Genomic DNA, 25,334 nt, shown 5'->3' on the forward strand with positions numbered 1-25,334 from the left:
GTTATTTAAAATATACTATAAAAGTGTAAAAATATTTAGATCTGATATAGTATGTACATCAAAAATTGAGAATTGAGAAAATTATCTTGATCTTGTCATTGGATTTTAAAAACAGTTTCACTGAGATACAATTCACATATCAGACCGTTTATCCATTTAAAATATACAACTCAGGATCTGCTAGTATATTCATGAGAACATTTTCATCACCCCTAAAAGCAACCTTACATTTCCTAGGCATGACTACAACCTTCCTCCATGTCCTTCACCTACCCCTGTCGTAAGCAACCACCATCTACTTTTATCTCCATAGGTTTGCCTGTTCTGCATGTTTCATATTCATAGAGTTATACAATGCGTAGTCTTTTATGACTGGCTCTTTCACTCAGCATAATGTTTTCAGAATTCATGTTTTAGCACATATTGGTAGTTTGTTTCTTCTTATTGTTGAATAATATTCTATTTCATGGCTACACTGGTTTTCCATTCATTCATCAGTTGATAGGCCTTTAGGTTGGTTTCCACTTTATAGCTATTATGAAAAATACCACATGAACATTCATTTATAGGTTATTAAGTGGACATATGTTTTTATTTCCCTGCCATTGGACTTTATCACCTGTCTGTCACCATAGCATGATAGATATTACTCATGCTATCCTTTCTGCCTTCTCAGTTTCTGTTCATCTAGCCTCATTCATTCGGTAGACAATTTCCTTTTTTCCTGAAGTTTTCTTTGACTGTTCTGACTCTCATTGATCTTATGTGTTAGCAATTGTTGTCTAGTCTGTGCAGAACAACTTAGTCCTAAATTTTACATGACTTTTTTATGGAAGATAATTTCATCTCATCATAAATTTACTTAATGGGGGAATAATGTATAATAAGTATACCATCTATCCTTGTATAAATTGAAAAGATTTTGGCTTGGAAGATTTTAGCATACAATTAAATACACCACAGCAATTATTTCTTCTTTGAGACCTTGACACAGTAAGTTTTATATTCTAAATGTAATTTTCGCAATTAAATATAAAATCTAAACCAATTTATCTAATAGAGAAGAATCATTCAATCAAATGTTTATGTTTTTCTCACTATGGAAAAGAATCTAAATTGGCCTTCCCTCACTAGGTAGCCAACTGTATTTCTTGACTGCTACCAGTTTGTCAGCTGAGCAGTTCTGACTGTAGCTTGTCTGATAAAGGATAGCACAGCTTCTCAATCTGAGTGCTCAGGAGAGTGCTCATGAAGGAACCACCACAGCAACAGTTGCTCAGAGGGAATTGATTCAGGAGCCTTGGTTTATCAATAGAGTTCAGGGTTTTCAGCTCAGTCGCATAGCCTGTCTCTGCTGGTCATGTCAGTTATGTACTATTCAATGAAGGAAGTGCTATTTACATTGTAGGAGATACATGGTCATTGCCTACGGAGTCATACAGAGAGAAAAGTAAATTATGAATTATATGCCTCCATTTGCTGCCACTCTCAGTGGTGAGAAGAAGGATTCAGTGCAGCTATAGGAGACCACTTCCATTGGCATGCCACCTGCCTAACATATACAATTGTGTTAAGATATACAATAAAAATTATCATGCTAATAGCAAATATTATCTGTAGTTCACTATGTACCATGTACTCTTCTAAGTGCTTCATGTTCACCCCCAGTTTAATCTTCCCAACATCCCAGTGAAGTAGATGGTATTATTCTCTCCATTTCAGATAAAGGACCAGAGACACAGAAAGCTAATTTGCCCAAGGCCACACAGCTCATATCTGGTGAAGCTGGGATTCAGATCCAGGCCTTCTGGCTGCTGTGTAGATATGGCTTCTCAAATCATTCCATGCAATACCTGGTTGGGTGAGGTGGCTTATGTCAGTAATCCCAGCATTTTGGAAGGCTGAGGCAGGAGGATTGCTTGAGCCCAGGAGTTTGAGACCATCCACAGCAATATAGTGAGACCCTGTCTACAAAAAAAAATTTTTTTTAAACAATTAGCTGAGGCATGGTGGTGCATGCCTGTATTTTCAGGCTGTGGTAGGAAGGTCACTTGAGCTTGAGAGATCAAGGCTGCAGTGAGCAGTGATCAGGCCACTGCACTTCAACCTGGGTGACAGTGACACTGTCTCATGAAATAAGTAAACAATTCTGTATAGATTTCCACAGAATTAATTTAGAAATCAGGCATAGTGTTATTAGCCACTTTGATACCTATCATGGGTATTAAAAAATGTAATAAGGGACGGCTTTCAACCCTCTCAATTAATAGCCTCTAACTTCTCCAGAATGTTCTTATTTCATGAATTCCTAAGCCAGAGACTACTTGTATTAAGATATTTAGTGAACACAATTTTGAGATGAAGAATCTCTATTGGGCTGAAGGGAAACCTCTACTTGACTGGAGCTTCCCAATGATATAGTTGAGTGTCATCCTGAAAGAAACTTTAGAACAAGACTTTTTTTTATGCCATATCTCTATGTAGAAGGAAATTCTTAAAAAAAACAAACAAGCAAAAAAAAAAAAACAGGCAAACAATTAATAATTTGGTTCTCATGGGAAAGTTTTGCATTATAAAAGAAAAAAGGACAATGTATGCTGGTCAATATCGTAAGGGTGAGGCTGTCCTTCCTAAGATTAAAAAATAACACTACACTCAAAATAACATCAATAAGAATCAATATAAAATGTATGAGATTCACTATCTGCAAAAGTAATCTGCACCAAGTAGCAATGGATGCGCGTGCAGTTGAGAATATTGTCTACAAGAACTGTACTAGACGGGAGAGGCCTCAGGAAAAAGGTCAGAGCTGGAAATGTAGATTAGGAAATCTGGATGAGAGTTTTGAGATTTAAGGAGCTCTGGGATAATTTTAAAAGAGCAACAGAAAGGGATAGAACTGAATATCATAGGTTGCTGCATTTGGAAATGAAGTGGGGTAAGAGGAAGAGATGGGAGGGTTTGGTCACTGCTCACAGTTGCTCTCTAGTAAAGCAAGATAAAGTCCTTGATGACTGTCAGATTTTTAATTGGAATTACAGGATTAAAAATCAGATTTCAATGTAAAATAAGACAAGTGATGAAAAATTGATCTCTAGATGAGACTATGTGTTATAAAGTTCAATGGAATGGGAAAACAGGATATAGAAAAGCCACAAAAATTAGACAGAAGTTATGTTTTTGTTTGTTGTAGAGAGGAATTAAACTTTATTTAAAGGGAAATGGTTAAGAGAAAAGGAAAAGCTGAAACCATGAGTGAATACTTACAGAGAATGAGGGTATTTAGCTCACCCTGAAGACAGATGAGGATCAAAAATGTAACGGGAACAAGATGAGAGTTTTCTAAAAATTGTCTTAGTAAGATGTAATTTAACACAACCTGGGATATGTTGAAGTGTTGATGACAATGTTTCTAGGGCATCTTTGAAAACTAAAATGCAAATATAACTACTCTTAATTTTTTTCTGCTAAACTTAGTATTTTATGTGCAAACCCCCTCTCTTCTTAACAAAAATTATTGGCAGTTTAAATATCAGAAAAGTTAATAAGAAAAGTATGAATCATTTTTAGCTGTTTTAAGAAAAGTGATTGTTATTAAATTCTGTCTTTATTGGCAGCAGGTTTATAAAATGCACTTTACACACCTGCCTAAATACATATTATTCAAAAACTTATAAGAAATACTATTTTTTTAAGATAGAAGAGTATGTCTCTATATTTTTAAAAATACTTTTAAAAACTATGTTTTTTTCAAGTCTGAGGAAGAAAAGGAAGAATTAAGAAAACTTTCTGTGTTAATATCATGTCTGAAGAATAATGTGGATCAAATAAGAAAGAAAAATGATGAAGTAGAAAAAGAGAGAACTGGGTATGGTATTAATATTGTAGAACATTTTAATCATACATTAATTGATTTAACTATACTTTTACTTTGTCAAAACCTAGATACAAATTCATTTTATTACTGCATTTTTATAAATTCTATTTTAACATTTATTTTAGAAATTCATAATGCAACCTATTTTTGAATATCAAAATATTACATTTATTCTTTAATGATTTTGAAAACGATAATGACAAAGCCTTGTACATATAATGTCAACTGAATCTTTATCATCTAGTGTGAATTTTGTTTTTGAAGATATTTTTGCTGTCTTTGTTATTTTTTCCTTCCTTTGGTAGTATCCTCCTCTGCTGTATTCAAATTCTTTGAAGAAGACCTATCTGTGTCATTCATTATTTAACAACATCAAAATTTATTTTGCTATTTTCCTTGTATTTTCTTTCTGCTTCTTTCTCTTTTTAAGATATAAAACCTATCATGGAAATTTACTCATTTTCTATGGGTACCTTCCTTATATACATGAGGTATATGTGTTATTAAACTTCTGTTTCACACAAATAAACTTTATTTCAAGAGAAATAAAGTTTCTCTTTATGGAGTGCAGTGACATGCTGCCAGCTCACTGCAACCTCTGCCTCCCGGGTTCAGGCAATTCTCCTGCCTCAGCCTCCCAAGTAGCCGGGATAAATGAGTAATCATGATTTTATCACAGATGAAAAATGGAATGTGTCTTTGAAGTCACCAACACAGCTACTTTTCTATGTTTGCTGAGTGCTTGAGTTCATTTGCTGATTCTAACCAACATTTTTCTGTCATAGCCTTTCTGGACACGGTTTTGTATTTCTTTCATTTTGTTGGTAGTGGCAGCAAAGATCTCTAGATCTGTTCTTCAAGCAGTCTTTAAGTCTTCACACATCTCTATGCTCATTTTCTTTCTTCTAAAACTGCCTATTTCTTTTTCTCCTCAACTCAGACATCAAAAATGTTTTCTTACCTGTTTCTTTTTTTCCTTTTTCTTTTTTCTTTTTTTTTTTTTTTTTTTGAGATGGAGTTTCGCTCTTGTTACCCAGGCTGGAGCGCAATGGCGCGATCTCAGCTCACTGCAACCTCCGTTTCCTGGGTTCAGGCAATTCTCCTGCCTCAGCCTCCTGAGTAGTTGGGACTACAGGCGTGCGCCACCATGCCCAGCTAATTTTTTGTATTTTTAGTAGAGACAGGGTTTCACCATGTTGACCAGGATGGTCTCGATCTCTTGACCTCGTGATCCACCCGCCTCGCCTCCCAAAGTGCTGGGATTATAGGCGTGAGCCACCGCGCCCAGCCAAGAAAGTTTTCTTACCCTGCCAGGCTGCTCAGAGGAAGCAGCAGCTCTGAGCTTACAAAAGGAGCGGTTTATATGGGGTGAGGGGGACACAAGGGGGTTTCAGGTAACAGAGCTAGTTTTTTAACTTTCAGCAGACCTACAATACATCATCCTGTGACTTTCGTGGTGGCAGTCATTAAAGAAAAGACTGAAACCAGGATTTTTTTACAGATATGTGTCAAACAGGAATTTACGAGTATGGATAACCATACGTTTTTCCTGTCATCCCTCGAGCTGCCGTGCTGGCCCCATAGCTGTAATTAGACTTTGCTTAATTGTAGCACGTCTAGCAGCCTTAATGTGGCACCTAGGGAGGGGTTCAGGAATGCAGCTGCAGAGCAATCAGAGAGGGGTGGGGTCAGCCTGCACAGAGGGGTTTTCTGAGGCAGCAGGGGTCATCCTTAACAGTTTGAATGATCTCCTTGATGCTTTTTGTGTATACTTCCTTTTCTTCTTAAAGACTGTGGTCAACAGTTATCAAAATTTGTTTTTGTGTCTTTTTCAAACATGTATGTTTTACATTTTCATCTTGGATACTCATCTCTGAGTTATGGCTAATATTTAGTAATAGATTATTTTATCTTAACATACTAAAATGTATACACAGTTTATTTATAAAATCTGTGTATGATACAATATCACTCTATCTGCCATATACATAATAAAAATTTTCTTCATATTATTCATCTAAGACTATAATTTTATTAGAATGTTTTAAAACTATGTTCAGTTGAAACAAATGAGAGGATCATAATTTATATTTTATATATTTGTTCCTTTTATATGCTACAATATAGTATCTGTTTAAAAATTATTTAGTATTTCCTCTTAAAAATACTTGATTTACTAATTCATTACATTTCTGCAGATATAAGAAATTCCTGGAAATGACAAAATATATGTTAAATGAATTTGGAAATGAAGAGTTGGGTTTCCATGGAGACTTAACAGATCAATTGGAAATGGATATTCTGATTAAGAAGGTAAAATATAAGGTAATTTCTGGTCAGTCTTGGGATTTAAAAAGTCACTTAATTTGGGGAAATATTGATGAATGGAAAAATCCAAATTCTGCCAAACAAGTTTACAGAGGATTATTCTAAGCCAGTATAAGTGACTGTGGCCGTGGGTTACACAACCTCAAGAGATAATGAGAAATGAGTTACAATTTGGTTTTACACATTTCCAGGGGACAGAAATTGTAGGAAAATCACAAGTCAATATGAGGAAGGCATACACTGGTTCAGCTCAAAAATGGGGGGCATATAGAAGCGGAGGGGCTTACAAGTCATAGGTGGGTTTTAGAGATTCTTTAGGTGACAGTTGGTAGAGTTAAGCTATTGTCTAAAACTTGAAATCTGTAGAAAGAAATGCCTAATTAAAATGAGGGGATCATGGAGGCCAAGGTGTTTATTGTGTAGATGAAGCCTCATAGCCTGCAGCCATCAGAGAGAATAGATGGTAAATATATCTTTTCAGACTTTAAATATGTCAGGCTCTTAGATAATCTCCCCTAGTCTGGGAATGCATAGAAGTGGAGAGATCTAGTTACATTAATAGAGACTTTTTACAGATGCACATTTCCCAGAGAAGACAGCTTTGTAGGGCCATTTTAATCTCTTGACCCTGTGGCAGCCTTTTCAAAATGTGTCAAATAAATATGTTTGGGAGTAAATTATTTTGATTTCCCTCAGCATCTGCTGTCTGTGATGCTGTACAGGGTCAGCTTGAAAAGTTAGCCATTAATATGAGTTAATAAAACTCGTTGGTGAGATTTTATAGTTTGTAAGGTGTGACTCCCCAGGCAAAAGAATTGGGGCAAAAGAAAAAATGGTCAGAGTTTAATCCTCAATATAAATCTGTCAGTGCTTTAAGCAGTGAAAAGAAGATTTTTTTTTTTTTTTTTTAACATTTTACAGACTTGATACTAATGGAAAGGACAGTTTTTATATATACATGTATTATAGCAGGAGCAGCCATGAGAAACAGAACTCTCAAACACTGAATAGGGAAGGGAAGGGTTTATTACGGCCGAGAGTCGAGTAATAATTTGTCTAAACTCGGCTGGTCCAACAAAGGAAGTTTCTGCCTTTATATAGGCTTATACACTAGATATTACACATGGAAGAATCTTAGGTTTACAGCCTTAGAAATCACATATGAAGGGGTTTCAGGTTTACAGTTTTAGGAATCACATGTGAAAAGGTTTCTGGTTTACAGTGAAAAGGTTTCGGGTTTAGTTTTAGGAATCACATGTGAAAAGCTTTGGTCTCCAGATGGAGGAGTGTGTTGGGGGTTTGATCTTGTTTTAAGTAAAAACAGTGTCTTCCAGAGAGTTTCCCCAATACCAAGCCTGTTATTTACAGGAAGGTGAGTCAGGAGGCACTGGTGGGCCAGCCTTTTCTTCTATTGAAATGCAGTCAAGGGGGAGTTGATCCCAGATGCCTGGGTTTCCTCCCCGTCCCCTCTCTTTCTCTCTCTCACTCTTTCTCTCTCTCTGTCTCTTCCCCCCCATATATATATATATATATATATATATATATATAACTTTTTCTTTCTTTTTCTTGAGATGTACTCTTACTCTGTCACCCAGGCTGGAGTGCAGTGGCATGCTGTCAGCTCACTGCAACCTCTGCCTCCTGGGTTCAAGCAGTTCTCCTGCCTCAGCCTCCCAAGTAGCTGGGTCTACAAGGCCCATGCTGCCACATCTGGCTAATTTTTTTTTGTATTTTAGTAAGATAGGGTTTCACTGTGTTGTCCAGGCTTGTCTTGAACTCCTGAGCTCAGCAGTCTGCCTGCATTGGCCTCTCAAAGTGCTGAGATTACAGGTGTGAGCCACCACACCTGGCCAATATATTACTTTTTTTAAATAAAAAGGACATGCTGTTAATTCTCTTATGCCTCGAACCATGGCCAATGATCTGAAACCAAGCAATACACTGTTGCATGACTCCAGATCACTAGCAGGAAATAAACTTGGAGGGTAAGAAGTTTATTGAGATATAATTAACACAACATGCAATTCACTCACTTAAAGTACACAATTCATTGACTTTTAGTTTTTGACAGAGTTATGCAATCATCACAATCAATTTTAGAACAGTTTCATTATCTAAAAAGAAACCCCACATTATTTAGCCATCCCCACTAGCTTCTCCTCCCTCCCTCAGCCCTAAGGAACCATCCTCCTTCTTTGTATCAATCTATTTTCTATTTTGAACATTTCATATCAATTGATTCACAATGTGTGGTTTATTGTGACTGGCTTCTTTAACTTAGCATGACTTTTTAAAGCTTCATCTATATCGTAGCAGGTATCAGTACTTAATGTCTTCTTATTGCTGAGTAATATCCCATTGTATAGATACACCAAGTGTTTTATTTATCCATTCTTCAGTTGGTGGACCTTTGGGTTAGTTTTACTTTTTAGGTCTTGTTAATAATGCCGCTTTGAACTTTTTTTTTTTTTTTGAGACGGAGTTTCGCTTTTGTTACCCAGGCTGGAGTGCAATGGCGCGATCTCGGCTCACCGCAACCTCCGCCTCCTGGGTTCAGGCAATTCTCCTGCCTCAGCCTCCTGAGTAGCTGGGATTACAGGCACGCACCACCATGCCCAGCTAATTTTTTGTATTTTTAGTAGAGACGGGGTTTCACCATGTTGACCAGGATGGCCTCGATCTCTTGACCTCGTGATCCACCCGCCTCGGCCTCCCAAAGTGCTGGGATTACAGGCGTGAGCCACCGCGCCCGGCCCCTGAACTTTTACGTACAAGTTTTTGTGTTTGCATATGTTTCTTTTTTAGTATATACTTAGGACTCGAATTTCTGGTTCATATGGCAACTTCATGCTTCACCTTTTGAGGAGCTGCCAGTGTGTTTTCCAAAGTGGCTTCACCATTTCACATTCCCAGCAGCATTGTGTAAGGGTTTTAATTTCTCCACATCCTTGGTAACACTAATTTTCTATGTTTTTCATTGAACAAAGATTTCATCCTCACGGTGTGAAGTGGTATCACATGATGGTTTTGATTTATATTTCCTTAATGACTAATTGCATTAAGCATCTTTTATGTGTTTATTAACCATGTGTATATCTACTTTTTTTTTCTTTGAGACAGAGTCTCACTCCATCACCAGCCACCAGGCTGGAGTGCAGTGGTGCGACCTTGGCTCACTGCAACCTCTGCCTCCCGGATTCAAGTAATTCTCCTGCCTCAGCCTCCCAAGTAGCTGGGATTACAGGCGTGTGCCACCACACCCAGCTAATTCTTTTGTATTTTTAGTAGAGACGGGGTTTCACCATGTTGGCCAGGAGTGTATATCTTCTTTGCAGAAATGTTTATTCCAATTCTTTGCCCATTTTTTAATTGGGTTACCTTGTTATTTCTGAATTATAAAGGTTTTTAAAAATACATCCTAGATAATGAGTCCTTTATTAGATATATGCTTTTCAAATGTTTTCTTCTACTCAGTGGCTTGCCTTTTCACTTTTTTGAGACTGCCCTTTCATGATCAACAGTTTTCAATTTCCTATTTCTTCTTTTGATGTTGTAGCTAAGAAAACACTGCCAAATGCAGCCACAAAGATTTAGGCCAGTGCTTTTTTACTGAGCGTTTTATAGTTTTAGCTCTTGCATTTAGCTGTTTTGTTTTGAGGTAATTTTTAGATATGGTATGTGTAAGAGTCCAACTTTATTTTTTTTACATATGGATATCTAGTTGTCCCAGCACCATTTGTTGAAAAGATGATTTTTTTTCTCCATTTAATTGTTTCGTTAACCTTGTGAAAAATCAATTAACTGTAAATTTACAGGTTTATATTTAGATTGTTAATTCTAATATGTTTATCTGTTTATTCTTATGCCAGGACCAAATCAAATTTAATTAGAAGGTGTTTTCAGTCATGTTGCATATTACCAGTTGTCTTATGTCATAATAAAATTGGATGTGGTGGAACATCTTTAACCTCACCTTGTGTGTCTCAAAGGTATCTGTGGCCAGCTCATACCTTACTGATGCTAAGATATTATGGGAAGTCAGGCTTACAAGACACAGTTTATTTATTTTTCTCCATTCAAATCTTTAGTCTCTTAGCCAATAGCTCCCTCTTTAGTCCCATTTTATTCAAATTTTGGTCACAGGATTTACTGACGTAATTTTCCATTTAGTGCATTTTTTTTTTTTTTTGAGACGGAGTTTCACTCTTTGTTGCCCAGGCTGGAGTGCAATGGCATAATCTCGGCTCACTGCAACCTCCACCTCCCAGGTTCAAGCGATTCTTTTGTCTCAGCCTCCCGAGTAGCTGGGATTACAGGCCTGTGCCACCATACCTGGCTAATTTTGTATTTTTAGTAGAGAGGAGGTTTCTCTATGTTGGTCAGGCTGGTCTTGAACTCTTGACCTCAGGTGATCTGTCTGCCTTGTCCTCCTAAAGTGCTGGGATTACAGGCGTGAGCCACTGTACTTGGCCTCATGCATTATATTAACTCATTATAATGTATAGAATCACTCATAAATGTTCACCATCTAGGAAGGAGAAGTTTAAGTAAGGCTGTCAGCTTTCCTCAGTGGAAACCAAGTTAAGTCATCGTCTTTCAATTTGAAGATCCACTTTCCAGCTGCTGGCTGGTTGACACTGGGGCTGATTTTTTCCTTGATGCAGATCCTCCATTCTCAGAAACCACGGTTCCTTGTATTGATCTCCTTTGATTTAAACAGAGTTGCCCAGATCTGCTTTCTAGCTCAATATAAGGTAATTGGAATATGAAGTGTAACTCATGACAAGAAAAATTTGTAGGCATGCAGCACTTAAAAATTAGATAATATTCAGACAATTTATCAGAGACAAATAGTAGATTAGTATTTTGAATTTCAATATTTCAGAGCCAATTTGTATGTTATAAAGAACATATGTTACACTGCAGTGTAGCATAAAGATGCGATGGTCTTCTCCACAGAAACAAGCTTGAAGCAAGGTAAAGGAGTGATTGTATTTAATTTCTTCACATTCAAAGCACACTACATTTATTTTACTTCATAAAGATTAAAAACGAATCCGTAATATTCTTTTTTTTCGCCCACTTTATTTATTTATTTATCTTTAAGTTCTGGGGTACCTGTGCAGATTGTGCAAGTTTGTTACATAGGTATATACGTGTCACAGTGGTGGTTTGCTGCATCCATCACCCCATCATTTACATTAGGTATTTCTCCTAATGCTATCCCCCCACAATTCCCCACGCCCTGCTATTCCTCCCCTAGCTTCCCACCCCGCAGGCGCTGGTGTGTGATGTTCTCCTCCTTGTGTCCATGTGTTCTCATTGTACAACACCCAATTATGAATGAGAACATGTGGTGTTTGGTTTTCTGTTCTTGTGTCAGTTTGCTGAGAATGATGGTTTCCAGGTTCATCCATGTCCCTGCAAAGAACATGAACTCATCTTTTGTCATGACTGCATAGTATTCAATGGTGTATATGTGCCACATTTTCTTTATCCAGTCTATCCTTGATGGGCATTTGGGTTGGTTCCAAGTCTTTGCTATTGTGAACAGTGCTGCAATAAACATATGTGTGCATGTGTCTTTATATGATTTATAATCCTTTGGGTATAGACCCAGTAACGGGATTGCTCTGTAAAATGGTATTTCTATTTCTAGATCCTTAAGGAATAGCCACACTGTCTTCCACAATGGTTGAATTAATTTACACTCCCACCAACAACGTAAAAGCATTCCTATTTTTCCACATTCTCTCCAGCATCTGTTGTCTCCTGATTTTTTAATGATCACCATTCTAAATGGCGTGAGGTGGTATCTCAATGTGGTTTTGATTCTCATTTCTCTAATGACCATTGATGATGAGCTTCTTTTCATATGTTTTTTAGCTGCATAAGTCTTCTTTTGAAAAGTGTCTGTTCATATCCTTTGCCCACTTTTTGATGGAGTTGTTTTTTCTTGTAAATTTATTTAAGTTCTCCATAGATTCTGGATATTAGCTTTTTGTCTGATGGGTAGATTGCAAAAAACTTTTTCCCATTCTGTTGGTTGCTGGTTCACTCTTTGATAGTTTCTTTTGCTGTGCAGAAGCTCTTAGGTTTAAATAGATCCCCTTTGTCTATTTTAGCTTTTGTTGCCATTGCTTTTGTATTTTAGTCATGAAGTTCTTGCCCCTGCCTATGTCCTGAATGGTATTGCCTAGGTTTTCTTCTAGAGTTTTTATGGTGTTAGGCCTTATACTTAAATCTTTAATCCATCTAGAGTTAATTTTTGTATCAGGTATAAGGAAGGGATCCAGGTTCAGCTTTCTGCATATGGCTAGCCAGTTTTCCCAGCACCATTTATTAAATAGGGGATCTTTCCCCCTTGCTTGTTTTTGTCTGGTTTGTCAAAGATCAGATGGTTGTAGTTGTGTGGTGTTCTTTCTGAGGATTCTGTTCGATTCCATTGGTCTGCATCTCTGTTTTGGTACCAGGACCATGCTGTTTTGAGTACAGTAGTCTCGTAATATAGTTTGAAGTCAGGTAGCATGATACCTCCAGCTTAGGTTTTTGTTGTTGTTGTTGTTTGCTTAGGATTGTCTTGACTATATGGGCTCTTTTTTGGTTCCATATGCAATTTAATGTGTTTTTTTTTCTAATTCTGTGAAGAAAGTCATTGGTAGCTTGATGGGGATAGCATTGAATCTATAAATTACTTTGGGCAGTATGGCCATTTTCATGATATTGATTCTTCCTAGCCAGGAGCATGAAATGTTTCTCCATCTGTTTGTGTCCTCGCTTATTTTTTTTGGCAGTGGTTTGTAGTTCTCCTTGCAGAGGTCCTTCACATACCTTGTTAGTTGTATTCCTAGATATTGTATTCTCTTCGTAGCAATTGTGAATGGGAGTTTGCTCTTGATTTGGCTCTCTGTCTGTTATTGGTGTACAGGAATGCTTGTGATTTTTGCACATTGATTTTGTACCCTTACACTTTGCTGAAGTTGCTTATCAGCTTAAGGAGATTTTGGGCTGAGATGATGGGGTTTTCTAAATATGCAATCATATCATCTGCAAACAGGGACAATTTGACATCCTCTCTTTCTATTTGAATATCCTTTATTTCTTTCTGTTTACTATGTTGAATAGGAGTGGTGAGAGAGGGCGTCCTTGTCTTGTGCCCGTTTTCAGAGGGAATGCTTCCAGTTTTTGCCCATTCAGTATGATATTAGCTGTGGGTTTGTCATAAATAGCTCTTGTTATTTTGAGATATGATCCATCGATACCTAGTTTATTGAGGGTTTTTAGCATAAAGTGCTGTTGAATTTTATTGAAGGCCTTCTCTGCATCTGTTGAGATAAGCATGTGATTTTTGTCTTTGGTTCTGTTTATGTGATGGATTACATTTATAGGTTTGTGTATGTTGAACCAGCATTGCATCCCTGGGATGAAGCCAGCTTAATCATAATGGATAAGCTTTTCGATGTGCTGTTAGATTCAGTTTGCCAGTGTTTTATTGAAGATTTTTGCATCAATGTTCATCATGGATATTGGCCTGACATTTTCTTTTTTAGTTGTGTCTCTGCCAGGTTTTGGTATCAGGATGATGATGGTCTCATAAAACAAGTTAGGTAGGATTCCCTCTGTTTGTATTATTTGGAATAGTTTCAGAAGGAATGGTAACAGCTCTTCTTTGTACCTCAGGTAGAATTCAGCTGTGAACCTGTCTGGTCCTGGACTTTTTTTGGTTAGTAAGGTATTAATTCCTGCCTCAACTTCAGACCTTGTTATTGGTCTCTTTAGGAATTCAACTTCTTCCTGGTTTAGTCTTGGGAGGGTGTAAGTGTCCAAGAATTTATCCATTTCTTCTAGATTTACTGGTTTATTTGCATAGAGGTGTTTGTAAGTAATCTCTGATGGTAGTTTGTATTTCTGTGGGATCAGTAGTGCTATCCCCTTTATCATTTTTTATTGCATCTATTTGAATCTTCTCTCTTTTCTATTAGTCTGGCTAGTAGTCTATTTTGTTGATCTTTTCAAAAAACCAGCTCCTGGATTTATTGATTTTTCTTGAAGGGTTTCTTGTGTATCTATCTCCTTCAGTTTTGCTTTGATTTCAGTGATTTCTTGCCTTCTGCTAGCTTTAACTTTGTTTGATCTTGCTCCTCTAGTTCTTTGAATTGTGGCATTAGGGTGTCAATTTTATATCTTTCCTCACTTCTCTGGGGACATTTAGTGCTATAAATTTCCCTCTAGACACTGCTTTAAATATGTCCTAGAGAAAATGAATCTATAATACTCTCACTGCCTCATTGAAAAAAGAAAAATGAAAATTGAATACTAGAATGATTAATAAATAAAGCTGCTTGCTTCTTTTAAAATTTCAGTTAATTGAAATCAAGAAAATGTCTGATTTTGATTATTTAACCAAATATTTCTAGTTGTTTTTGAATCATGTATCTTCTTGTTTACTAGTCTCATTTTCTAACTTGAGGAGAAATTCTAAATAGGCACCCTTGCCTTGTTATCAGAGTTCCTAACTGAAGGGAGTTATAGGAAAACTTCCCCTTCAGGAGCTTCTGTCTCTCTCCTGGTTATCTGCCACTTCTCAATAATGATTGTAATCAATAAATCAATCTCAAAATTTATTAGATCCTACTTTAAAGGAGACAGGTTTCTACTGTATGAGTTCTGTTTCTTGTTGTCTCTTTTTAAAACAATTTTATTTTTCCCAACAATTACCCAGACTTTGGTGGCTTGAAATAATTTATTTTGCTCATGTGTCTGTGATTTGGAAAAAGCTTGGCCAGGACAGCTTGTCTCTGCTCCCCTCAGCTTCCCTAGGGACAGCTGAAAGGCTGGGGAAGTGGAATCCTCTGAAGGTTTGCTCACTCAAGTGTTTGATTGTTGACACTGACTGTTGGCTGAAACTTTGCTTGGGGTGGGCAGCTTAAACACTGACACTGGAACTCCCAGGCCCTCTTTGTGGCCTGAGCTTTCTCACAATGTACAGGCTGGGTTCCAAGGGCAAACAGTATGAGACAGAGAAGTCACATTGTATCCCTTTTACCACATTCGATTAATTAGAAACAAGTCACTAAGGTTGGCCCATAGTCTGTTTTTTTAATGGGATAAATATATTTTCTCTTTTATTTTTAGTTGACATGTACATACATAATTATGGGCTACAGAGTGATGCTTTGATACATGTATATAGTGTGTAATAATCAAATAATTAGGCTAATTAGCATATTTATTAAACAATTTTTTATTTATTTGTGTTGTGAGCATTCAAAATCTTCTAGCTTTTTGAAATATGCAATAAATGATAGTTAACCGTATTCACCATACAATGCCACAGAACACCAGAACTCATTTGTCTTATCTAGCTGTAATTCTATATCCATCAACCAGCCTCCCCTCCCCTACTTTCATGAGCTTTTTGCTTGTTTGTTTGTTTGTTTGTTAAGAGACAGAGTCTAGCTAGTCTAATCTGAGCTCTGGGCAATTCTGATCTAGTCACCCAGACTAGAGACAGCAGTTTGATCATAGCTCACTGCAGCCGCAGACTCAGGCTGACGTGATCCTCCCGCCTCAGCCTCCTGAGCAGCTGGGATTATGGGCATGCACCCCTCCATCTGGGTGTTTTTTTGTTTTGTAGAGACAGGGTCTGCCTATATTGCCCAGGCTGGTCTGGAACTCCTGATCTCAAGTGATTCTCCCACCTTGGCCTTTCAAAGTGCTGGGATTACAGGCTTTGTAACTGAGGGCCACATTGTCCAGTCCTCAGTTTTTCTTTAGCTTCTGCACATGAGTGAGAATGTGCAATATTTATCTTTATGTGCCCGCACTTAATATAATGTCCTTCAGATTCATCCTTGTGGCCACATATAACAGGATTGTGTTCTTATGGCATAATAGTATTCCATCGTGTACACATACATTTTCTTTATTCCTTTGTTGATGGACATGTAGGTTGATTCCATACCTTAGCTGTTGTGAGTAGTGCTACAATAAACATGTAAGTACAGGTATCTTTTTGATATATTGTTTTCTTTTCTATTGGTTGAATACCCAGTAGTATGATTGCTGGATCCTTGGCAGCTCCATTTTTAGTTTTTTGGGAAAAATCCATGTCATTTTCTGTAGTAGCTGTACCAATTTACATTCCTGCCAACAGCATATGAGTTCTCTGCAAACTGACTGGCATTTGTTATTTTTTGTCTTTTCAATGATAATCATTTATTTGAACTGGAGTAAGATTATATCACATTGTGGGTTTGGTTTGCATTTTCCTGAAAATTAGTGACACTGAGTATTTTTAAATATATATATTGGCCATTTGTATGGTTATTTTTTAAGATTTATTTAGATCTTTTACCCAAATTTTTTTATTGTAAAGTTGTTTGAGTTCCTTGTATATTCTGGATATCACTTCCTGATTAGATGAATAGATTGCATGTATTTTCTCCCTTTCTACAGGTTTTCTCTTCACTCAGTTGTTTGCTGTGCAGAAGCTTTTTAGCTCAATATAGTATCATTGGTGTATTATTTGATTTTTGCCTATTCTTTTAATGTCTTACACATAAAATCTTGGTGAAGACTAATGTTCTGAAGCATTTTTGTTATGTTTTCTTCTAGTAGTTTTATAGTTTGGGGCCTTACATTTAAGTCTTTTATCCATTGTGAGTTTGTTTTGGTGAATGGTGTGAGACAAGTGTCTGGTTTTATTCTTCTCCATTGGATATCTAGTTTCTCCAGTGCCATTTATTGAAGAGGGCATCCATTCCCCAGTGTATGTTCTTGGCACCTGTGTCCAAAATCAGTTGGCTGTGAATGTGTAGATTTTTTTCTGGGTTCTGTATTCTATGGCCTTAACCCCAAGAATTATTACTTCTTGAAATGCAATTCAAATTACCATAAAACATTTGAAATTTAGGGAAAGGCATTAATATCCCCACAATCTGTATTAGTCCATTTTCATGCTGCTGATAAAGACATACCTGAGAATGGGTAATTTATAATGAAAAACAGGTTTAATAGACTCTCAGTTCCACGTGGCTGGGGAGGCCTCACAATTGTGACAGGAGGTGAAAGTCATGTTTTACATGGCAGCAGACAAGAAAGAAATGAGCACCAAGTGAAAGGGAAAACCCCGTATAACATCACCAGATTTCATGAGACTTATACACTACCACGAGAATAATATGGGGAAAACCATCCCCATAATTCAATGATCTCCCACTGAGTTCCTCCTAGAACATGTGGGAATTATGGGAGCTACAATTCAAAATGAGACTTGGGTGGGGACAAAGCCAAACTATATCATTCCTCCTCTGTCCACTCCAAAATCTCAGGTCCTCACATTTCAAAACCAATCATGCCTTTCCAACAGTCCCCCAAAATCTTAACCCATTTCAGCATTAACTCAAAAGGCCACACTCTGAAGACTCATCTGAGATAAGGCAAGTCCTTTCTGCCTATGAGTGTGTAAAATCAAAAGCAAGTTAGTTACTTCCCAAATACAATGGGGGTACAGGCATTGAATAAATACACCCATTCCAAATAGGAGAAATGGCCAAAGTGAAGGGCCCCATGCAAGTCCAAAATCCAGTGGGACAGTCAAATCTTAAAGCTCCACAATGATCCTTGACTCCATTTCTCATATCCAGGTCATGCCGATGTAAGAGGTAGGTTTTCATGATGTTGGGTAGCTCTGCCCCTGTAATTTTGCAGTGTACATCCTCCCTTTGGGCTGCTTTTATGGGCTGGTGTTGACTGTCTGCAGCTGTTTCCAGGTGCACAGTGTTAACTATTGGTGGATCTAGCATTTTGGGGTCTAGAGGGTGGTGGCCCTCTTCTCACAGCTCCACTAGGCAGTGTGCCCTGGGTGAGGACTCTGTATGGTAGCTTGAATCTCACATTTCCCTTCCACACTGCCCTAGCGGAGATTCTCCATGAGGCCCCTGTCTCTGCAGCAAACTCTTGCCTGGACATCCAGGCATTTTTATACATCCTCTGAAATCTAGGTGAAGGTTCCCAAATCTCAATTCTTGACTTCTGTCCAACTGTAGGCTCAACACCATGTGGAGGCTGCCAAGGCTTGGGGCTTGCAGCCTCTGAAGCCACAAACTGAGCTGTACCTTGGCCCCTGTTAGCCACATCTAGAGTGACTGGATGCAGGGCACCAAGTCCCTAGGCTGCACACAGCCAGGGGGCCCTGGGTACCTACAAAACCATTTTTTTTCCTTCCAGGCCTTCAGACCTGTGATAGGAGGGGCTGCCACAAAGATCTCTTACATGTCCTAGAGACATCTTTCTCACTGTCTCGGTGATTAACATTTGGGCCCTCATTCCTTATGCAAATTTCTGTAGCAGACTTGAATTTCTCCTCAGAAAAAAATTTTTCCATCACATTGTCAGGCTACATATTTTCTGAACTTTTATGGATTGTTTCCCTTTTAAAAACTGAATGCTTTTAACAGCACCGAGGTCACCTCTTGAATGCTTTGCTGCTTAGAAATTTCTTTCACTGTATACCCTAAATCATCTCCCTCAAGCTCAAAGTTCTACATATCTCTAGGGCAGGGGCAAAATCCCACCAGTCTCTTTACTAAAACTCTTTACTCTAGTTTCCAGAAAGTTCCTCATCTCTATCTGAGACCACTTCGGCCTGGATTTTTGTCCATATCATTATCAGTAGTTTAGCCAAAGCCATTCAACAAGTCTCCAAAAAGTTTCAAACTTTCCCACATTTTTCTATCTTCTTCTGAGCACTCTAAACTGTTTCAACCTCTGCCTATTACACAGTTCCAAAGTTGTTTCCACATTTTTGCGTATCTTTACAGCAGCACCCCACTCTATTGGTAACAACTTACTGTATTAGTCCATTTTCATGCTGCTGATAAAGACATACCTGAGATTGGGTAATTTATTTAAAAAAATGTTTAATGAACTCACAGTTCCACATGGCTGGGGAGGCCTCAAATCATGGCAGAAGGTAAAAGCCATGTCTTACATGGTGGCAAACAAGAGAGAAATGAGTGCCAAATGAAAGGGGAAATGCTTTATAAAATCATCAAACATCGTGAGACTTATTCACTACCACAAGGACAGTTAAACTGTCCCCCATAATTGAATCATGGGGGAAACTGCTCCCATGATTCAATTATGTCTCACTAGGTCCCTCCTACAATGTGTGGGAATTATGGGAGCTACAATTCATAATGGGATTTGGATTGGGACACAGCCAAACCATATCATACTCCTTATTTACGGAACTCATTAATTTGTCTTTTTTTAAGATATGGTCTTTCTTTTGTCATTCAGGCAGGAGTATAGTGGTGCCATGGCTCATCAGAGCCTTGAACTCTAGATTCAAGCCGTCCTCCTGCCTCAGTCTTCCAACTAACTGAAACTACAGGCATGAGCCATCATATCTGGCTAATTATTTTTTAGCTTTTTGTAGAGATGGCCTCACTGTGTTGCTCTGGCTGGACACAACTCCTGGCCTCAAGTGATCACTCTGCTCCAGCCTCCCAAAGTGCTTGGATTATAGACATGAACCACCACACCTGGCCTAGATTGTTATTTTCAAAGTCTTATTCTGAGAGCCATTTACTGACTTTGGCCTAAATAACTCAAAATGATGTCCCTAAAATGTCTTTAGAAATTATTGGGAATGATGATGAGGGAAGGAGATTAGAAACTTTCTACTAAGAAAAAAACTTAGAGCCATTTCAGGAGAAACAAAAACAATCAGAAAAGTAAAAGCCTAAGATCAAGTGCAGAAGTTCTGTGGCAAAGGTGATGAAAGTAAAGAGTATATTATTGTGACTCTTGGTGGCTTTAACTTTGTTCTTGATTTTTTGAGTCAAAGAATCAAAAAACCCTTCAATAATATTGAAGGGTTCACAATTGAAAAATCTACTACATTATAGATAACATGTTATTGCAAGTAAATGTATTTCAAAATTTGTTATTGGTTTTGTATTAAAATATCAGCCTACTTCATTATCAAGCTGTATCATTTTATTCATGCAGTTTGATGATCTTACAGAAGAGCTTGGAGCTGTATCTTCAAAATGTCTATATTTGGCTAAAAACAATCAAGTTATTCAACAGGAGTTAATCTCTATGGAAGACGTACAACAGAAATATGAAAATTTTAAGGAGGTTAACAAAACGTTGGAACAAGAAGTAGTAAATCTTAAGACACATATGGAAAAAAATATGGTAGAACTTAGTGAAGTAGAAGAATATAAATTGCAGATAGAAACAGCAAGACAGGAAAGAAAAAAATTAGAAGAAATCGGTTTACAGGTTAGTTTTTTTTAATCAGGTAGGTTTATCTGTAATGTGCTTTCATTTATTTGACTACAAATTGTATATATATATTTATGTATGTTATATAATTATTATATATAAACACTATAGATAAACACTATATATATACTATATAAGCACTATATATGTATATAGTTTTTTCTCTGCTTTTCTTATAGGAATTTGCTTTGTAAAGTTTTAGAAAAAAAGTGATACATGTTTCTCCTTTTAACTATTTAATTTTCCATCATTATTATAACTAAATTGATCTTTCAGAGTAATGATTTTTATTATAGAATCACTTGGTTATTAAGACCAGTAGGCATAAGACTATTAGAAAAAGAAAATTGTAATTTAAAATTACATGATGTTTTGAATTGGTCTTAAGCTACATTGTGCAGTTTTTAAAAATTTAAATGGATTCTATTATTTTTTAAATGATCAGATTACATGAATACTAACAGAATGATTTCATATTTTTATAATTCAGATTTAATTGTTAATTCCGTTATCAGTTTAGATGAAATTGCTGATAAATGTTTTAAACTTCAGCTTCCTTTTAAGAAACATTTAAAATTGCTTTCTGAATCACTTACTCTAAATGAAAGGCAACAAATATAGACTAATTAGGTTATAATTGTTTTAAAAGTATGATTTTTTTCATTTGTTTTAGAAACAAGCAGAATATGAAAAACAATTAGAGCAGTTACAAAAGAATAATATGGCTTCAGATGCGAAATATCGGTTCTCCAAAATGAAAACTGCTTATAAAGAGGTTACTACTGAATTAGAAGAATATAAGGAAGCCTTTGTAATAGCATTAAAGGCTAACAGACACATGTCAAAAAAATTAAAGACGTAAGTCAAAACATAGACTTGTAGAAAATCAACTGGGCTCATTAATTTGCTATGAAAGCATAAGTTTTAGTGAGACAACTTTATGAGACTGGTAGCAAGTGAAAGCTACCCTGATGGTATAATTTCTGAAAATAGTGTTAGTAAATAAACTTACATTTAAAATGTTAGTTTAGGACAGTTTCTGTCTTTTTTTTTTTTTTTTTTTCCTTTGTGTGGTGTGTTCTCCTGGAAAATCTCATGTAGTTAACACAATCTATTAGACTTTTAACATTTTTTAAGCTTTATAGTCAATAAAGTGATTTTGTTATAAAATTACCTATCAGAATTCTTCTAAATATAAATATTAATTAATTTATTTTTGGTAGATCGCAAACTAAACCCAAACTGCTCAAACCAGTGCAACTCTGGGCACATCCTGGCATTCAGTAACTGAACTTTCCTGATTGTGATCTTTACTATTATCACTAGAGGGCGTTTTGAGACAAATTATTTTATACAGTTTTTTCTGTGTACAGGAAGGCATCCTTGTGAAATAGGGAATGATTATCCTAAGGATGAAAGCGCAATTTACAAAGTCGTTAAAACATAACACCTTGGTCAGCTTGAAGGGGTGTGTGGAAGACAGAAAGGGCGGGCCCCACCTCCAGTGCCTTGGTCACAATGCTAGGGGCTAATGGCCTCCAGAGATGCTTTAGGTTTTTGTTTTTTTGTTTGTTTGTTTGTTTTTGATCACCAACCCAGCCATCTAGTTTTCCCCTAGGGGTTCTTGCTGTGAATTATTCCTCAGTGCCAAATGCTTAATTTTTCCTAGACAATGGGTGAAATGTACAAGGGCAGTGAAAGCAGACATTTGAAAATACATTTAAAAATAGTTTTTAAAATTCTGAAACTGGTTTCCTAAATACAAGTATTTCTAGCTTTCTTTTTTTTTCAGTATATAATTTAAAGAGTACAACATGATGTTATGATATATTTATTCACGGTGAAGTGGTTCTTATATTCAGGCAAATTAACATACTCATCATCTCACATAGTTATCTTTAAATACATGTATTTCTAATTGTATCCTCCAAATCTTACAAGTAGAGCCTTCCAGAAGGCAGCAAGTGTTACTTGTTGAGCTGTACATCATTGATAGCCATTTCTCTTTCCTCCCTTCTTTGTTTGAATTACTTATTCAGTAGGCATCTTCTTAGAAACTGTACATTTTTAGAACAATTTTAAAATTATACTTGCTTACAGCAGGTATGCTAACACATCTTTAGTGTTAAAATACTGTTTCATGGGTAACTTGGTTTACTCTCAGGGCAACCTTTTTAAAAATGTAAGTGATTTAGAAATCATTTAAGAAAAAATAAAATACTAAGCATTTTTTTGTGTTATCTTTACAGATCACAAGAGAAACTAGCAATTGTCAGTAGCAGGCTCCAGAAAGAGAAAGAACAGATGAAATCTTTTCTCAGCATTCTTCCTATGAGGCTCGACCCAGAGTTACCTTGGATTGGAAGTGTTAATAGTATGGGTCTCTCCAGAAACTATTGAACAACTATTTCAAAAACTATTTCAAAAACCATGTAAATTGTTAAAATACTGAGTTGTTCAATTGACTTATGCGTGTTAAGTAAAGATCATAATTAGCTGTGTTAATACAGGAAGGAAAGGGAAACTTTACATTTTGCAAGTCCCTGGTGCTCTCATTTTCAAGAGATACTTATTTATTAACTTTATTCAATAAATGTAACTAAACTGACACGTTTTAAGTTTATTTAAAAGCTGCATTTAAGTTAGGTTTTAGAAATTTCATGTTAATATCTAATAACTGACAGTATCGTTTGAGATGCTTTGGGTTACTTTCTAATTGATCATAGCTGGGCTATGGTTCATATCCCCCCACCCCTTTTTCTTTTCTTTTCTTTTCTTTTTTGAGGTAGAGTTTCACTTTTATTGGAGTGCAGGCTGGAGTGCAGTGCCACAATCTCAGCTCACTACAACCTTCACCTCCAGAGTTCAAGCAATTCTTCTGCCTCAGCCTCTTGAGTAGCTGAGATTACAGATATGCACCACCACGCCTGGTTAATTTTGTATTTTTAGTAGAGACAGAGTTTCTCCATGTTGGATAAGCAGGTCTTGAACTCCCCACCTCAAGTGATCTGCCCACCTTGGCCTCCCAAAGTGCTGGGATTACAGGCATGAGTCACCATGCCCAGACACCACTTTTAAAGTTTCTTTGTACCATCTCAAGTTTTCCATCCATAATCACAAGTGAGTGGTGGGCATCCAAACACTTAACCACATATGGATGTTTATTATTTAATAGAATCAAAAATAAATACTTTTTTGAATTAAATAAACATCAAACACTAAATGATTTATTTCCATTGTTAAAAGCTTTGTGCTTTTCTTATGTAGGAGTATGTCCTTTATTGCTACTGGATTTAAAGCATTTTTATTTCATCTTTTGTAGCATGTATCTATTGCTGGGCAATTTTACACGTTTTTAAATTATTAAATCAAGCACTGTTTGCATTTTTTAAATGAAGCTCACTTATGTCTCTCTATCTTGCCACCACTTGTAGGGTTAATAAGTAAGGTGGCAGTGATGTCAGGTCTTTTGTTTGTTTGTTTGTTGTTCTGAGATGGAGTTTCGCTCTTGTTACCCAGGCTGGAGTGCAATGGCACGATCTCGGCTCACTGCAACCTCCACCTCCTGGGTTCAAGCAATTCTCCTGCCTCAGCCTCCCGAGTAGCTGGGACTACAGGTGCATGCCACCATGCCCAGCTAATTTTTGTATTTTTAGTAGAGACGGGGTTTCACCATGTTGACCAGGATGGTCTCGATCTCTTGACCTCATGATCCACCCGCCTCGCCTCCCAAAGTGCTGGGATTATAGGCGTGAACCACCACGCCCGGCCCTATCAGGTCTTTTAAAAGCAACTATGGCCAAACAGAATCAATTATATTATTCCAATTCAGAATTTAATGCAGAGCCACACAGGGTATTCGCATCTCCCTTGGACTTGTAACAGGAAGATTCCAATCCAACCATGTGATTTCACTCATAGTAAGAATCCATTTCTGGGAATCCTAAAATGTATCCAACAATAATAAGCTGTGTAGAGTTGATAAAGAAAAAACAGATAGTTTAGCTATGCTTGACCCAGTTCAAGATATTGTCTAGTGTTTAACTATTTTTTAACTAACAAAAAATTTCTAAGAACCTGGGGCAGTGGCACACACCTATAGTCCCAGCTACTCAAGAGGCTGAGGAGGAGGATGGCCAGAGCCCAGGAGTGCAGGGCTATAGTGCATCCTGACTGGGCCTGTGAACAGCCACTGCACTTCAGTCCAGGCACACAATGAACCCTGTCTCTTAAAGAAAATAATTACAAAAACCATAAAACAATCGTTTGAACAAAAATAAATAAATAGCAACTAGTTTTGTGTGTCATTGTTATTAAAATATTCATTTTGATCAGTACACATTCATTTACAGTTTCCATGGTGACTTCATAATCTCCTTAATGCAGAGAAAGGTGACAATGGCTTGTGTTAAATGAAGTTTCGACCTTGTTTTGTTACCTGGCTTCACATCCTCACAAATCATAGAAGAGCAAATCTCAGATTTCTTAGCATTGCAGCCAAATAGCTTAAAAGGGAGTGAAATAAATGACTGTTATAAGATTCTATCTGGCTGATAGCTTTTATCATATAAACTTAGTTTTGTTTTATTTTTCTGCAAAAAAGAGATAATCAGGGTCCAAGTGCTTCAGCGTCATGAGATTGTACTACTGGGCAAAAAAGAAAATAAATGTTAAACTCTTACGTAAATTGTTAAGCAGAATTCCAATGTAAAATATTCTCATTAATTCTTACCATGAAAGTCAGGTCATGCGTCATTTTATAAGGTGATGAAAGCCTGTATAGATGCAGATATAATATGAGAAAAGTTTTGAGGAAATATATTTCCTT

General features: G+C 36.9%; 1 protein-coding gene across 3 annotated transcripts in view; it reads left to right on the plus strand.

Moving 5' to 3' along the window:
* LOC105710360 (putative ankyrin repeat domain-containing protein 20A3) overlaps positions 1-25,046 on the plus strand; it is an 80,215-nt gene extending 55,169 nt beyond the window's left edge. For all 3 annotated transcript variants that reach the window (XM_064373532.1, XM_064373534.1, XM_064373533.1), the window contains 5 exons: positions 3,756-3,868; positions 6,076-6,202; positions 20,225-20,503; positions 21,180-21,364; positions 22,756-25,046. In XM_064373532.1, coding sequence (XP_064229602.1) covers positions 3,756-3,868; positions 6,076-6,202; positions 20,225-20,503; positions 21,180-21,364; positions 22,756-22,906 — 855 coding nt within the window. In that variant the 3' untranslated portion in view covers positions 22,907-25,046. The remainder of the gene's footprint in view (positions 1-3,755; positions 3,869-6,075; positions 6,203-20,224; positions 20,504-21,179; positions 21,365-22,755) is intronic.
* Positions 25,047-25,334: the final 288 nt, after the last annotated feature.

Source organism: Aotus nancymaae, unplaced genomic scaffold (assembly GCF_030222135.1).
Source record: "Aotus nancymaae isolate 86718 unplaced genomic scaffold, 86718_ANA_hifiasm-v0.15.2.pri h1tg000009l, whole genome shotgun sequence".
Classification (NCBI taxonomy): Eukaryota; Metazoa; Chordata; class Mammalia; order Primates; family Aotidae; genus Aotus; species Aotus nancymaae.